Below are 14,413 nucleotides of genomic sequence, written 5' to 3'. Positions count from 1 at the left end.
GTCCGTATGTCGGTTTTGCAAGCCTGCGAGAAAATCTCGCAGTACGGATGCCATACGGATTACATACGGAGGATGCCATGCGCAAAATACGCTGACACACCCTGCCTACGGAGTACTTACGGATCACCATTTTTGGACTTTTGTGACGTATTACGGCCGTGAAATACGGACCGTATTGTCTTACTCCGAGTGTGACGCCAGCCTTATAAGACTCCTCATATTGGCATGCCAGTCTAGGCATATCACAATCCACAAGGAGAACCGTTACCTCTTTGGTCCAACTAAGAAGCCTCTCATACAGCCAAATCAGATTTCATGGTTTGCCCTGATGAGGGGCAACACACCGAAACACTGTGTCTGCAAATTGAGATTCTGTTCTGTCTTTTACCCAAAGTCATATGTCAAGGCTTTTTAAAGGGTAGATAGTGATTTTTAGGCCAGCGTCACACTGGCGTTTTAAACGGCCGAGTGCAATGCGATAAAAAAAAATCGTATTGCACTCGGACCAATGTTAAGCTATGGGGCAGCTCCCATCAGCCGACGTTTTGTCAGCTGTTTTCCTCAGTCGAGACAATCGCAGCATGCTGCAATTGTCTCGGACCGAGGAAAACTCTCAGCTCACTCGCACCCATATAAGCCTATGGGTGCAAATGAGACAACGCACACCACTTGGATATCATCCGAGTGATGTGCATTATAAGCGGACCCCAGCAATGGAGGAGATGGAGAAATTCATTTCTCAGCCTCCTCCGCAGCTGTGCTCCGATCCTCCCTGTGCGAGAGAATTGGAGCACAGACGCATGACACTCGGCTCCTGCTCTGCTGCGAGCAGGAGCCGAGGGTCATTAGCATATCGCATCCGACGCTCTCGCATCGGATGCAATATGCCAGTGTGACACCGTCCCTAAGATTGCTTCCTCCAATAGGTGGCACTAGAGTTCAAGTCCTCTTCCTCTATGAAGAGGCAATTTGTATATTTAATTTCCCAAAGGAACGCTGTCAGGTTTATAGGTAGGGATGAGAGAACCCAAACTTCAGACCCGAACAAAGACTTCTTACTCTACATCCTGTTGCTGTTTGGGCTCAGAAGCCTAAGGCTATGTGCACACGTTGCGGATTGGGGTGCAGAATTTTCCACACAAAATCTGCATCTCCTGGCAGAAAACGCAGGCGCGGATTTGCAGCGGATTTTATGCGGATTTTGTGCATATTTGTTGCGAAATTGATGTGGATTTTCTGCATTTTTAACCCCTGCAGATTTCTATAATGAAGGGGTCAGAAACGCTGTAGTTCCGCATAAAAGAAGTAGCATGCTACTTCTTTTGATCCGCAGCGGTTTTCATGCAGATTTTTCCGCACCATTAGCACAGCTTTTTTTTTTTTGCAATTGATTTACATTGTACTGTAAATCACTTTGCAGAACTGCAGCATTTCTGTGCAGAATAATCCGCTGCGGATCTGCACTAATTCCGCATCGTGTGCACACAGCCTAATTAATCTTGTTGAAAGGCTGCAGCGCAGCCAATTAACAAGCTTTAAGGCCGTGGGCACTTCATCACAATAATGCCAAGCAAAGAGATTGGCTGCCGCACTATGGGACCCAGCCCGAAAGTTAAAAATAAATTAAAAAATTAAAAAAGATGACCGAACTTTGGGCTCATCTCTACTTATAAGCCTCCTCTCACTGGCATGTTAAGCAAGTCACTCTCCAGAAAGAGAAACATAACCCCTTAAATGCTACTACCGCATAAACTCGAGTATAAGCCGAGATTTTCAGCCCATTTTTGGGGCTGAAAGTCCCCCTCTCGGCTTATACTCGAGTCATACCCAGGGGTCGGCAGGGGAGGGGGAGCGGAGGCTGTCTAATTATACTCACCTACTCCTGGCGCGGTCCCTGCAGGTCCCTGGCTTCCCTGGCGCCGCAGCTTCTTTCTGTACTGAGCGGTACCATGAGACCATAAGAGTGGAGACGCATATTCATTACTGTAATGAGCGGTAATGGTGACCGCTCAGTACAGGAAGAAGCTGCGGCACCGGGAAAACAGGGACTGCGCCAGGAGCAGGTGAGTATAACGGGGAGGGGAGTGCTGCGCTGCGCGATATTCTCCGGCTCCTCGTTCCGAATAAACGCTCAGGTCAGAGGGCGCGGCAAAGTAGTTAGTGCGCGCCCTCTGCCTAAACGTCAGTGCAGAAGACGCTGGAGATGGAGCAGCACTGGAACGAACTCAGGTGAATATTGAAAGTGTCGGGGGCCTTAGCGATGGAGAGGTGAGTAATATGTGATTTTTTTTCTTTTATCGCAGCAACAGCAAATGGGGCAAGTGTCTGCATGGAGCATCTATGGGGCCATAATCAACGTTTGTGCAGCACTATATGGGGCAAATATCTCTATGGAGCATCTTATGGGGCCATAATTAACATTTGTGGAGCATTATATGGGGCAAGTGTCTGTATGGGGCATCTTATGGGGCCAAAATCAACAATTGTGCAGCATTATATTGGGCAAATGTGTCTATGGAGCATCTTATGGGGCCATTATTAACCTTTATGCAGGACTATATGGGGCAGATTTTAATATGGAGCATCTTATGGGGCCATCATAAACTTTATGGAGCATTATATGGGGCTCCTGATTTAATCTGGATATTCAAAAACACTTAACCTCCCCCCGCTGTTCTGAAAATACTCACCCGGCTCCCTCGCCAGCACTGCTTTCTGTTCTGGCTGCATCTTCTACTGTATCAGCGGTCACGTGGTGCCGCCGATTACAGTCATGAATATGCGGCTCCACCTCCCATAGGGGTGGAGCCGCATAATCATTACTGTAAATGAGCGGCCCCACGTGACCGCATACAGGAGAATATGCGGCCAGAACATTAAGCAGCGCCGGCAAGGGAGCGAGCCGGGTGAGTATTTTCAGAACAGCGGGGGGGGGGGGGGGGGGGGATTGGCGCACAGGGGGTGGGGGGCACATAGATCTTTATTTTAAACACAATTATTCATATCTTCTCTACAGCAAACACTGCTGCAGGGAAGATATGAATGGGGCTTCAGCACCAGATGCTGGTACGTGTGGTACCCAGCCTGGTGCGTGTGGTACCCAGTGGGCACACGGGTGGCACACATGTGCCGCCCGTGTGCCACACTGATGTGCCACAGAAACGTAGGGGCACACGGACACGGATAATTCCGGTACCGATTTTTTTCCGGTACCGGAATTATCTGGACGTGTGGGACAGGCCTGAGTGATAGATTCCTGCTGACTAAACACTGATTGTGCTGAAACAACAAAATACAGTCCAAGTAAATGGCACATCACTGTTAGGCCTCTTTCACACTTACGTTTTTTTACAATCAGTTACAATCCGTCAAAATGTTGAAAAGACGGATCCTGTACAGATTGTAAAAAACGGATGCACTGGGTCCGTTTTTTTTTACGGATCCATCGAGGATATGTGCACACGTTGCGTATGTGTCTTTGCCGCATTTTTCCGCTGCAAAAACGCATACACAACACTACCCAGGTTAAAAATAATTAAAAATAGTGATATTCTTACCTCCCGGCGTCCCCCGCAGCATTCCCGCGGCCTTCCTGATGCTCGTGATGCTGATGGCAGCTCCCTTTCCCAGTAATGCCTTGCAAAATGACCCGATGATGGTGAGACCGCTACATCATCGGGTAATTTCGCAAGGCATTACTGGGAACGGGAGCTGCCGGCAGCATCGCGAGCATCAGGTAGGCTGCGGGGGACGCCGAAAGGTAAGAATATTGTAATTTTTTTATTTTTTTTTATAATTTTTAACATTATATCTTTTTACTATTGATGCTGCATAAGCAGCATCAATAGTAAAAAGAGAGAGAGCGAGAGAGAATTTCCCTGATGGGAAATTCTTCCTCACATGCTCAGTTTCAAAGGATGGCATCCGTCGCTGGATTCCTGCTTTTGACAGTCAGTGACGGATCCTGCATCCATAGACTTCCATTATAGCCAATGATGGACAGTGCAGGATCCGTCACTGAGCGACTTTAAGATGTACAGAAAAAACATTGCTCTGTGCATTGTCTCCACCCGATGGACAGCAATTTAACAACAGATCCAGCTCACAACGGATGAAACGGAAGGCCATAATGCATAACACACTGCGGGGCTGGGACTCACAAGCTGGGTGGCCACACAGGCGCAGTCTGCGAGACTGCATATGAGGTCAGACGGGCAGCGCTCACTGCGCCTGCCCCTGGCAGAACAAAACAGCGCAGGCGCCGGATTTGATTTGAAAACAGTGCAGAGGGGCGGCGCCAGGTGCCGAAGAATCCTTGAGTGACGGCAGTGTTGCGTGGGCAGTAGGGGGGGAAAGACCTGCCTCCAGGACTAAAGACAGGTATTTTTGAGAAATTATAAAATGCTTTATTTTTGCTGTGACTGCACCAATAACTAAAAGAGCCACCTTGTCAGAATGCAGCATTACTGTTGCACAAGGTGGCTCTTTTAGATTCTAACGCCTGGGGGGGAAGGTGACAGAGTCCCTTTAATTCCAACTTTTCACACACATCCTAAGGTACACTACAGCCTGCTGAATTATTTTACTTTCTGTATTTGTTTCCTATTTACCTAGCATTTCTTGTTGCATCCTTTTTTGGCAGGAGTTACAATTGGGATTGATTAAAAAGATTGTTAAAAGATTATATTTATAGTATATATATAATTATAGTGCTATGCAAAATCTATTGTAAAAGAAAAAATGTCATGGTCAATGCAAGGGCTAGTACAAAAGAAAAAAAACATACTAGACTAAGGCCGGCGTCACACTACCGTGTTTTACGGACGTAAGAGAGGTGCTGAGAATACGGATTGCATACGGTACAATGGTTCTCTATGCCCCAGCTCCTATCAGCTGTATTTTACTGATCCGTATTATACGGTCTTCTACGGCCGTAGAAAATCGCAGCATGCTGCGTTTGTCACCGTATTGCGCAAAAAATACGCCAATGAAAGTCTATGGGGGCCAGAAAAATACAGATTACACACGGACCAGCAGTGTGACTTGCGAGAAATACGCAGCGGTATTAGAGAGAAAAGCTGGCAATTCAGTGCGGTGTAGAGTAAAATCACACTGACAGTTTACAATAGAATAGGTAGAATAAATGTGGACACATCGAATAGGTATATATATGTATATATATATATATATATATATATAAATATATATGTCAGTGAGACACACACATATATATATATATATATATATATATATATATTAATATTTCATAGAGCGCTAGATAGCTTAAAAGCCGGTAATTCAATTGCCGGCTTTGCTATCTCCTTCCTAAACCCGACATGATATGAGACATGGTTTACATACAGTAAACCATGTCATATTCCCATTTTTTTTTGCATATTCCACACTACTAATGTTAGTAGTGTGTGTGTGCAAAATTTGGGCGCTCTAGCTATTAAATTAAAGGGTTAAATGGCGGAAAAAATTGGTGTGGGCTCCTGAGCAATTTTCTCCGCCAGAGTAGTCAAGCCAGTGACTGAGGGCAGATATTAATAGCCTGGAGAGGGTCCATGGTTATTGCCCCCCCCCTGGCTAAAAACATATGCCCCCAGCCACCCCAGAAAAGGCACATCTGGAAGATGCACCTATTCTGGCACTTGGCCACTCTCTTCCTACTCCCGTGTAGCGGTGGGATATGGGGTAATGAAGGGTTAATGTCACCTTGCTATTGTAAGGTGACATTAAGCCAGATTAATAATGGAGACGCGTCAATTATGACACCTATCCATTATTAATCCAATAGTCTGAAATGGTTAAAAAAACACAAACACATTATTACAAAGTCTTTTAATTAAATAAAAACACAGGTTGTTGGAATATTTTATTATCCTGGTAATCCACCTGAAGATCCTCGCTCTGTAACAAAGGAAAAATAAAAAAACAACCATATCTCATACCTTCCGATGATCTGTCACGTCCCACGATGTAAATCCATCTGAAAGGGGTTACATTTTTTACAGGCAGGAACTCTGCTATAATGCAGCTGTGCTCGTGGCTGTAAAACCCCAGCGAATGAATGTAAAGTAGGTCAACGACCTGTAGTTACCTTAATTCGCAGTGATGCGCCCTCTGCTGGTTGTGCTCATATAAACTCAAGCCTGGGAAATTTTCTGATTTTTTTCCCCACGCTCGAGGGACATCCAGCAGAGAGCGCATCACCGCGAATGAAGGTAACTACAGGTCATTGATCTACTTCACATTCATTCGCTGGGGTTTTACAGCCAGGAGCACAGCTGCATTATAGCAGAGCTCCTGCCTGTAAAAAAATTTAACCCCTTCAGATGGATTTACATCGTGGGACATGACAAATCATCGGAAGGTATGAGATATTGTTGTTTTTTTTATTTTTCCTTTGTTACAGAGCGAGGGTCTTCAGATGGATTACCAGGATAATAAAATATTCCAACAACCTGTGTTTTTATTTCATTAAAAGACTTTGTAATAATGTGTTTGTGTTTTTTTTAACCATTTCCGACTATTGGATTAATAATGGATAGGTGTCATAATTGACGCCTCTCCATTATTAATCTGGCTTAATGTCACCTTAGAATAGCAATGTGACATTAACCCTTCATTACCCCATATCCCACCGCTACACTGGAATGGGAAGAGAGTGGCCAAGTGCCAGAATAGGTGCATCTTCCAAATATGCCTTTTCTGGGGTGGCTGGGGGCAGATGTTTTTATCCCAGGGGGGGGGAGCAATAACCATGGACCCTCTCCAGGCTATTAATATCTGCCCTCAGTCACATTACTTGTCTCAGTCACAGCAGCAAGATGTTACCTCTGTCAGGGTCATCGTCAGTTTAAGGCCGGTGCCACTCTTGCGAGTGTGATGTGAGAAACTCGCGCTAGTGATGGGGGCAGTGCCGGGGATTGATGGGCGAGTTTCTCGCATCACACTCGCAAGTGTTACCCCAGCCTAAGTCTGTCTTCTGCAAAGAACAGTCTGCCTGGTCACAAATGATTAAGATAAATGATTATCGGACTCTTGTTTAACTTAGCAAAGCATGAAAAACTTTTTCAGTGTGCTGTGTTATTAACTGTTGACTATTACCGAGTCATCATCAGCATCTCTAATGAAGTCACTAAAACACTACTAAGGGCTCTTTCTCACGTCTTGATATTTCTGGTACCAGACAAAACAAAACAGTCCTGGAGATATCAGTGTCTGTGTGTACATGTGTGTAATACTTGTGGCATATGTGTGGCAACAGTGTGCCGCATCAGTATCACACATACCAGCACCTAGGAATCTGCGGTACTGTTAGCACTGTTCCCCAGTGCCGGGTGCTGAAGATGGCTCATATATTTCTCCACTGCTCGTGGTACTAACATGCAACCGTCCAGGCTGAGAACCAATGAGGAATAAGCATCTGCTAGCGCATTGAGGTTACTGTGGATCATTGGGGCATTCCCAGATGAGCTTTGAAAAATCTGATATGTGCACACCACCATGGATTACAATGGGTGTGCATGTGTCTGTATTTGCGGTCCTTAAAAACCGGACAGAAAAGATGGATGTTTGAAAAAGACCTTACTGAAAGCATTACTACCAGCAGGAATTAAATTTATATCCTCCCTGTAGCCACTTACTTTCAGTTACAATGTCATGTAGGGAGCGGTTACAGTTATTATTATTATTATTATTATTATTATATAGCACCATTAATTCCATGGTGCTGTACATGAGACAGGGTTACATCAAAATACAAATATCACTTACAGTAAACACAACTAACAATGACAGACTGATACAGAGGGGCGAGGACCCTGCCCTTGCGCGCTTACATTCTACAGTTGCCACTCACATTAATCAGCAGCTGTAATCCCTGCCTGGCACCTTGATTAACAGCCTGCTCTGCAGCGCATCTGTCCAGAGCGAGATGTCAGTCACAGTGCAGGGGGGGATTACAGCTGTCACTCACGGTGTAGTGAGTGGTGACTGTAACCAATAAAAGCACATCCCTATGATTTGAAGCCAGCAGCTTCGGGAGAATGTAAGTTCAAATTTTCCAGTTGCCGTGTTTTCAGTAAGGCAAAATTTTAGCAACTATCCACCTGCATATAAACACTATATCTGCAGGTAAATAGTATTTTTGCATAAAAGTTTCCTTTTAAATTCATTGCATTTTAACTTGATTATTATTTATTTGTTTGCAGCCAGATTGAAGTGTGTTCAGCGTATGCCGTAATCTAAAACGTGCTATATACAATCAATTTGTTTTGTGAATTTGTTGCGCTTATTGGATCAGTAACACACAACAAGCTTTGTGAAATTACAAAATGACAGCAAAATAGCCATAAAAAGGTTAAAAAATCTATGTCATATTAGAAATTTTTTTTTTTAATTTTCATTCTCATGCATTACAACTTAGAAAAGTGCACTGAGGATGAGCTGTAAATACAAGTCTGTGCATTCATAATCCTAAATACCTCTTAGTCTTTATTTCTATAGAACATCTGTACCATTACCGTAACTGGATAACTATTTCATATAATCCTATTGGGTTACTAGCATTGTTTTTACATTTTTAGCCATTCTGTTCATATACAGCCATAGCGTAGTAAAATGTATCAATGCTGTGGAGTTATTTTTTTTTACCCTGCAAAGTTTATTTGTTAAAATTCAAATATATAGCAGTTTTTTTCTCCTAAGACTATGTGTAAATGAAAATATTTTTATGCAACAATTACTTTTTCAAATGGAAACCATTTCAGAAAGCACTTATTTTTTGCAGAATTTTTGGAGGAGTTATTTTTTGGTACTCTGAAACAGTTTTAGGCCGCCGTCACACTAGCGAGTTTTACGGACGTAAGAGCACATAAAATACATCCGTAAAACATGCCTAACAAACGTCCCAATTATTCTCTATGCCCCTGCTCCTATCTGCCGTATTTTACTGATCAGTATTATACGGCTTTCTACGGCCGTAGAAAATCGCAGCATGCTGCATTTGTCACCGTATTGCGCAAAAAAAAAATGCCAATGAAAGTCTATGGAAGCCAGAAAAATACGGATTACACATGGACCAGCAGTGTGACTTGCGAGAAATACGCAGCGGTGTTAGAGAGAAAAGCCGGTAATTCAGTGCGGTGTACAGTAAAATCACACTGACAGCTTACATTAGAATAGGTAGAATAAATGTGTACACATAGAATAAGTATATATATATATATATCAGTGAGACACATATATGTATATATATTAATATTTCATACAGCGCGAGATAGCTTTAAAGCCGGTAATTCAATTACCGGCTTTTGCTATCTCCTTCCTAAACCCAACATGATATGAGACATGGTTTACATACAGTAAACCATGTCAGATCACCTTTTTTTTTTTTGCATATTCCACACTACTAATGTCAGTAGTGTGTATATGCAAAATTTGGCCGTTCTAGCTATTAAAGGGTTAAATGGCGGAAAAAATTGGCGTGGGCTCCCGCGCAATTTTCTCCGCCAGAGTAGTAAAGCCAGTGACTGAGGGCAGATATTATTAGCCTGGAGAGGGTCCACGGTTATTGGCCCCCCCCTGGCTACAAATATCTGCCCCCAGCCACCCTAGAAAAGGCACATCTGGAAGATGCGCCTATTCTGGCACTTGGCCACTCTTTTCCCATTCCCGTGTAGCGGTGGGATATGGGGTTATGAAGGGTTAATGCCACCTTGCTATTGTAAGGTGACATTAAGCCAGATTAATAATGGAGAGGCGTCAATTATGACACCTATCAATTATTAATCCAATAGTAGTAAAGGGTTAAAAAAACACAAACACATTATTTAAAAGTATTTTAATGAAATAAAAACAAAGGTTGATAGATAATATGATACCTGCGCTGGGTAAAAAAATCCTTCCACTCTATATCAATATGACCAAATATGCCACAAGAAAAAACAGGATGCAAAATTCACCAGACACTAACCAAACTATTGTTTGCTACACGGGAATGGGAAGAGAGTGGCCAAGTGCCTGAATAGGCGCATCTTCCAGATGTGCCTTTTCTGGGGTGGCTGGGGGCAGATGTTTTTAGCCAGGGGGGGGCCAATAACTATGGACCCTCTCCAGGCTATTAATATCTGCCCTCAGTCACTGGCTTTACTACTCTGGCGGAGAAAATTGCGTGGGAGCCCACGCCAATTTTTTTCACCATTTAACCCTTTAATTTAATAGCTAGAACGGCCAAATTTTGCATATACACACTACTAAAATTACTGGTGTGGAATACGCAAAAAAAATGGTGATATGAAATGGTTTACTGTATGTAAACCAGGTCTCATATCATGTCGGGTTTAGGAAGGAGATAGCAAAAGCCGGCAATTGAATTACCGGCTTTAAAGCTATCTCGCGCTGTATGAAATATTAATATATATACATATGTGTCTACTGACATAAATATATATATATAGACAGTATATATGTTTTTTTTTTTTTTTTACACATGGATCCCTTGTATAGCCGTATGTCGGTTTTGCAAGCCTGCGAGAAAAACACGCAGTACGGATGCCATACGGATTACATGCGGAGGATGCCATGCGCAAAATACGCTGACACACCCTGCCTACGGAGGAGCAGTGCCTAGTGCGGAGCAAATTCTGTCTAGATTTGCATCAAAATAATGATATACACTTTTTTATCCTATCATGTGTTTTTCAAAATGTGAGTCAGAAAAAACACTCAAACATTGAAAATATGACCAGCAAACTAATTTCGCAATAGAACGCTATAGAAAAATCTTTCAAGTAATTTTAAGTATTTTTTTTTTCACAGATCAGCTCAATAAAACACATTGTCAAAACAACTCTTTTCAAAGTACATAAAATGCAGCAATCATGGCAATCAGCTGATCACCACTTATTCTCACTTCTAGTACGTCCAGCAAACAATTGTTGTAATTGTAAGACACAACCATCCAAGCATTGCCTAATCTGTGCTTGATGGAGCCCATAATAGGTTTATATGGTTCATTTCATGTTAAATGTCATTGTTGCTTACTGAAATACTAAATAGCTCAACATATTTTCAGTCTACATTTTTATAATTTTTATCATACTTTTTACTTCAACCAAAAATGCAATTGTATCTGGTTAATTCATATCTACATTATTAATTAAGCCCATGTGAACACACAATAAGGCTGGGGTCACACGTGCAAGTGTGATGCGAGAAACTCTCATCAATACTCGGCACTGTCTCAGACCGGAGCGTACGGCTGCATAAGTCACACTTGCAAGTGTGATGCGAGAAACTTGTGCAAGTTTCTCGCATCAATACCTGGCACTGCCGCCGGCACTTGGACTGGAGCGTGCTGGCAGCGTAGAAATACATGCAGCCGCACACTCCGGTCTGAGTGCCGGCAGCAGTGCCCGTTACTGATGCGAGTTTCTCGCATCACAATTGCAAGAGTGATCCCAGCCTAAGAGAAATATAACACTTTTATCATTGCGTCACACACATTACTGAATTTGATGTCAGTTTTACATTGCATCAAGTCTTACAACATACAACAGATTTAACCCTGCTGTACTGTTCGGGTCAATATGACCCAAAATGATTTTTGAGACCCTGTAGATTTTTTAAAAAGAGGATTTGAAACTAGTGGTATCTTGACTTCTTCTTATTTGTGGAGCGCTATATATATTTTTTTGTTTTTGTTTTTTTGTTTACTTTTTGCTACATGCTGATTTTTACTCTTGTACGGTTCGGGTCAATATGACCCGATAGCATTTTATACTGTTCTACAGGTCTCTGATTATTTCTGACTGCAAAAGTTATGTTTTTTTATGTATACTTCATCTCAAAATGGTGGTGGTTTCACTGTTCTTATCAGTAAACAAGTAATTATCTAGTATTATCCATTTGCTGTTTGTGAGAGAGGAAGCACTGAGCTGTGAATACACATCTTTACAGGTATTCTTTTTTTTTTCAAAACTTGGATAAAAGTTTCTAAAATGTCTATTGACTGACACTGTGAATTCATATCTTTACAACTATTCTTTTCTTTTCCAAACTTAGGTAATTCTATGCACAATGCACCATGACAATGCCGTAAGTGATAGAGAAGACAGAAAGCCTGACATTATTTTGGATTATAATGCCACAAAGGGAGCGGTTGATACTTTAGACCAAGCAATATCAACATATACATGCAAACGCAAAACCAATCGGTGGCCAATGATTTTATTTTATAACATACTGGACGTTATTGCACACAATGCATTTGTCTTATGGAGAGAAATCGACCCCGATTTGAACCGGAATAAGCTGCATAAAAGAAGATTATTTCTTGAGGAATTGGGCAAATCCCTGGTTAGGCCATATATTGAGAGCAGAAAGTGACCCCTAGAAGTGAAGGAGCAACAGCAATTGTAAAAAGTGTCCAGCATGCTCAAGAAAGAGACTCCACATCCACGGCCTCCACCAGCACAGCCACCAGCAGCCCAGCCACCAGCAGCCCAGCTACCAGCAGCACAGCTACCAGCAAAAAAAGAAGAGATGGAGCTTCTGTCCATCTTCCTGTGACAATAAGACTAATCTGACATGTGCTGGATGTTCAAAATATCTGTGTAAAGGACATGTGTCTTATTAATGTGTTCAGTGTAAAAACGCATGAACATGTTTAGTTTTTCTTTTTTCCTTTTAAAAAGGTTGAAGTTTTTATGATTTTTCATTTGTTGATTTATAAATATTGTTTTCAAAAAGTTAAATTTTATGTCTTAGTAATAGTAATGTAAAACTTCTTTGTTATTTGTGTGCAGAATGCCAACAATCAAAGATAATTGTACAAAGCCTGTGTAACCTTTTTATGAAAATTTTTTTCTTTTATTAAGTTTAAATTTAAATTTTTCATTTGTTTATGATCAAGCATGTTCACATACAGTATAATAATGAAAAAAGTATTCAAATAAAACACTTAGAGAAGCTAAAAATCAAGAATTAATAGGTCGGGTCATATTGACCCGGGAACAGTGCAAGTGTATAGCAAATGGGAACACAACAGCAGGGTTAAACGTGTTTCTTAAATCTCTTCTGTGACCAAACATACATGACAAATGTAACGTATTTCATCATTATTCCAAATACATTGTATGATCTTGTTTAATTGATTTTCACTAACATAACTTTTCCTTGAACAATAGATGCAGAAAATACACAAAGAAAAAGCAACAATATTTTATCACTCAATTAGTTGGCAAATATTTAATTCTGGATTTTTTGAGTTGTGGGGCTTATATGCATGTGAAATATATAGTAACAGACATTAGCTGTGGAATTTTTAATTGAGATATAATTGCAAAGTCTTACCGTCAGCTGAAGCCTCTGCAGTACAGCATAGGGCAGCTGCAAGCAGGAGTACATATCCCAGTAAAGACATTTTAAAAGACCATTAACTGAGCATGTGTCCTGTTGTGAGCTTGCTTCTTCCACCTCTGCTTTCCCTAAAGTGAGCTGTGCACTGGACTGGTCTAGTTTTTAATCTCTAAATGAACTTCCCCCTTACATGAATTATTTATTACGAAATCAGTCAAGGAATGCAGAGAGTGGGAGGGGTGTTATATAAAGACCTGTTGCTCCTTTCTGTGAGCAATATGCACAAAAACTATGAATAATGGTTAGAAATTTTGAAAAAGTGTCCCAATAGAGATAAAACCTCTAATGTTTGAACAAGGTAAACAATTGCTCAAATCAAAGTTTACCTAGTGATAATTTGACAGAAAAAAAACAACAAGCTTCTTTTTACTAACTTCTGTAGAATGATTGCAACACACGCTTTACACTGGAAAGTAAAAAGAGTTTATTTTATCAATGTTTTATTATTTTTATTTGTATTTTTTAATAACTGTATAAACAAGATAGACAATCAATTAAAATCAGGTTTACTGCCAGTCTTATAATACAAAACCCAGCACTCAACTTTGTGGTGTGAAGAAACGAAAGATTTATTATCCCAAATCAGAAAACGTTTCGGTCCCACAGCTGGACCTTCATCAGTAACGTTTACTGGGAAAATGTATAGATTCAAGTGGCTATATGGCCTGCCCGGAGGTTGCTACCAATATAGTATTGGATATCCAAAGAGAAAAGTTACAGCCTATATGGGTGCTGTCATCGCGGCGTCCACCGCTGATTAGCAGCGGTCTTAGGCCTCTTTCAGATGTCAGTGTGTCCCGTATATGTGTTGACTGTCAAAGTGTTTCCACAGACAATGTGTCCATGGGCAAAATATGGGGGCATGTCTGTTTTTTAACAGCAGCATGGGCCGCAACACTTCCCTCACATGTGCACACTAGGGTTGAGCGAAACGGGTCGTTCATTTTCAAAAGTCGCCGACTTTTGGCAAAGTCGGGTTTCATGA

General features: G+C 41.6%; 1 protein-coding gene across 2 annotated transcripts in view; it reads right to left on the bottom strand.

The window, feature by feature from the left end:
- Positions 1 to 13,539, bottom strand: part of CFH (complement factor H) — a 906,401-nt gene extending 892,862 nt beyond the window's left edge. For both annotated transcript variants that reach the window (XM_069737284.1, XM_069737285.1), the window contains exon 1: positions 13,363 to 13,539. In XM_069737284.1, coding sequence (XP_069593385.1) covers positions 13,363 to 13,432 — 70 coding nt within the window. In that variant the 5' untranslated portion in view covers positions 13,433 to 13,539. The remainder of the gene's footprint in view (positions 1 to 13,362) is intronic.
- Positions 13,540 to 14,413: the final 874 nt, after the last annotated feature.

This window comes from Ranitomeya imitator, chromosome 8 (genome assembly GCF_032444005.1).
Source record: "Ranitomeya imitator isolate aRanImi1 chromosome 8, aRanImi1.pri, whole genome shotgun sequence".
Lineage (NCBI taxonomy): Eukaryota > Metazoa > Chordata > Amphibia > Anura > Dendrobatidae > Ranitomeya > Ranitomeya imitator.
Note: the sequence above shows the minus strand (reverse complement) of the source record. Positions and strands in the feature narration are given on the sequence as shown.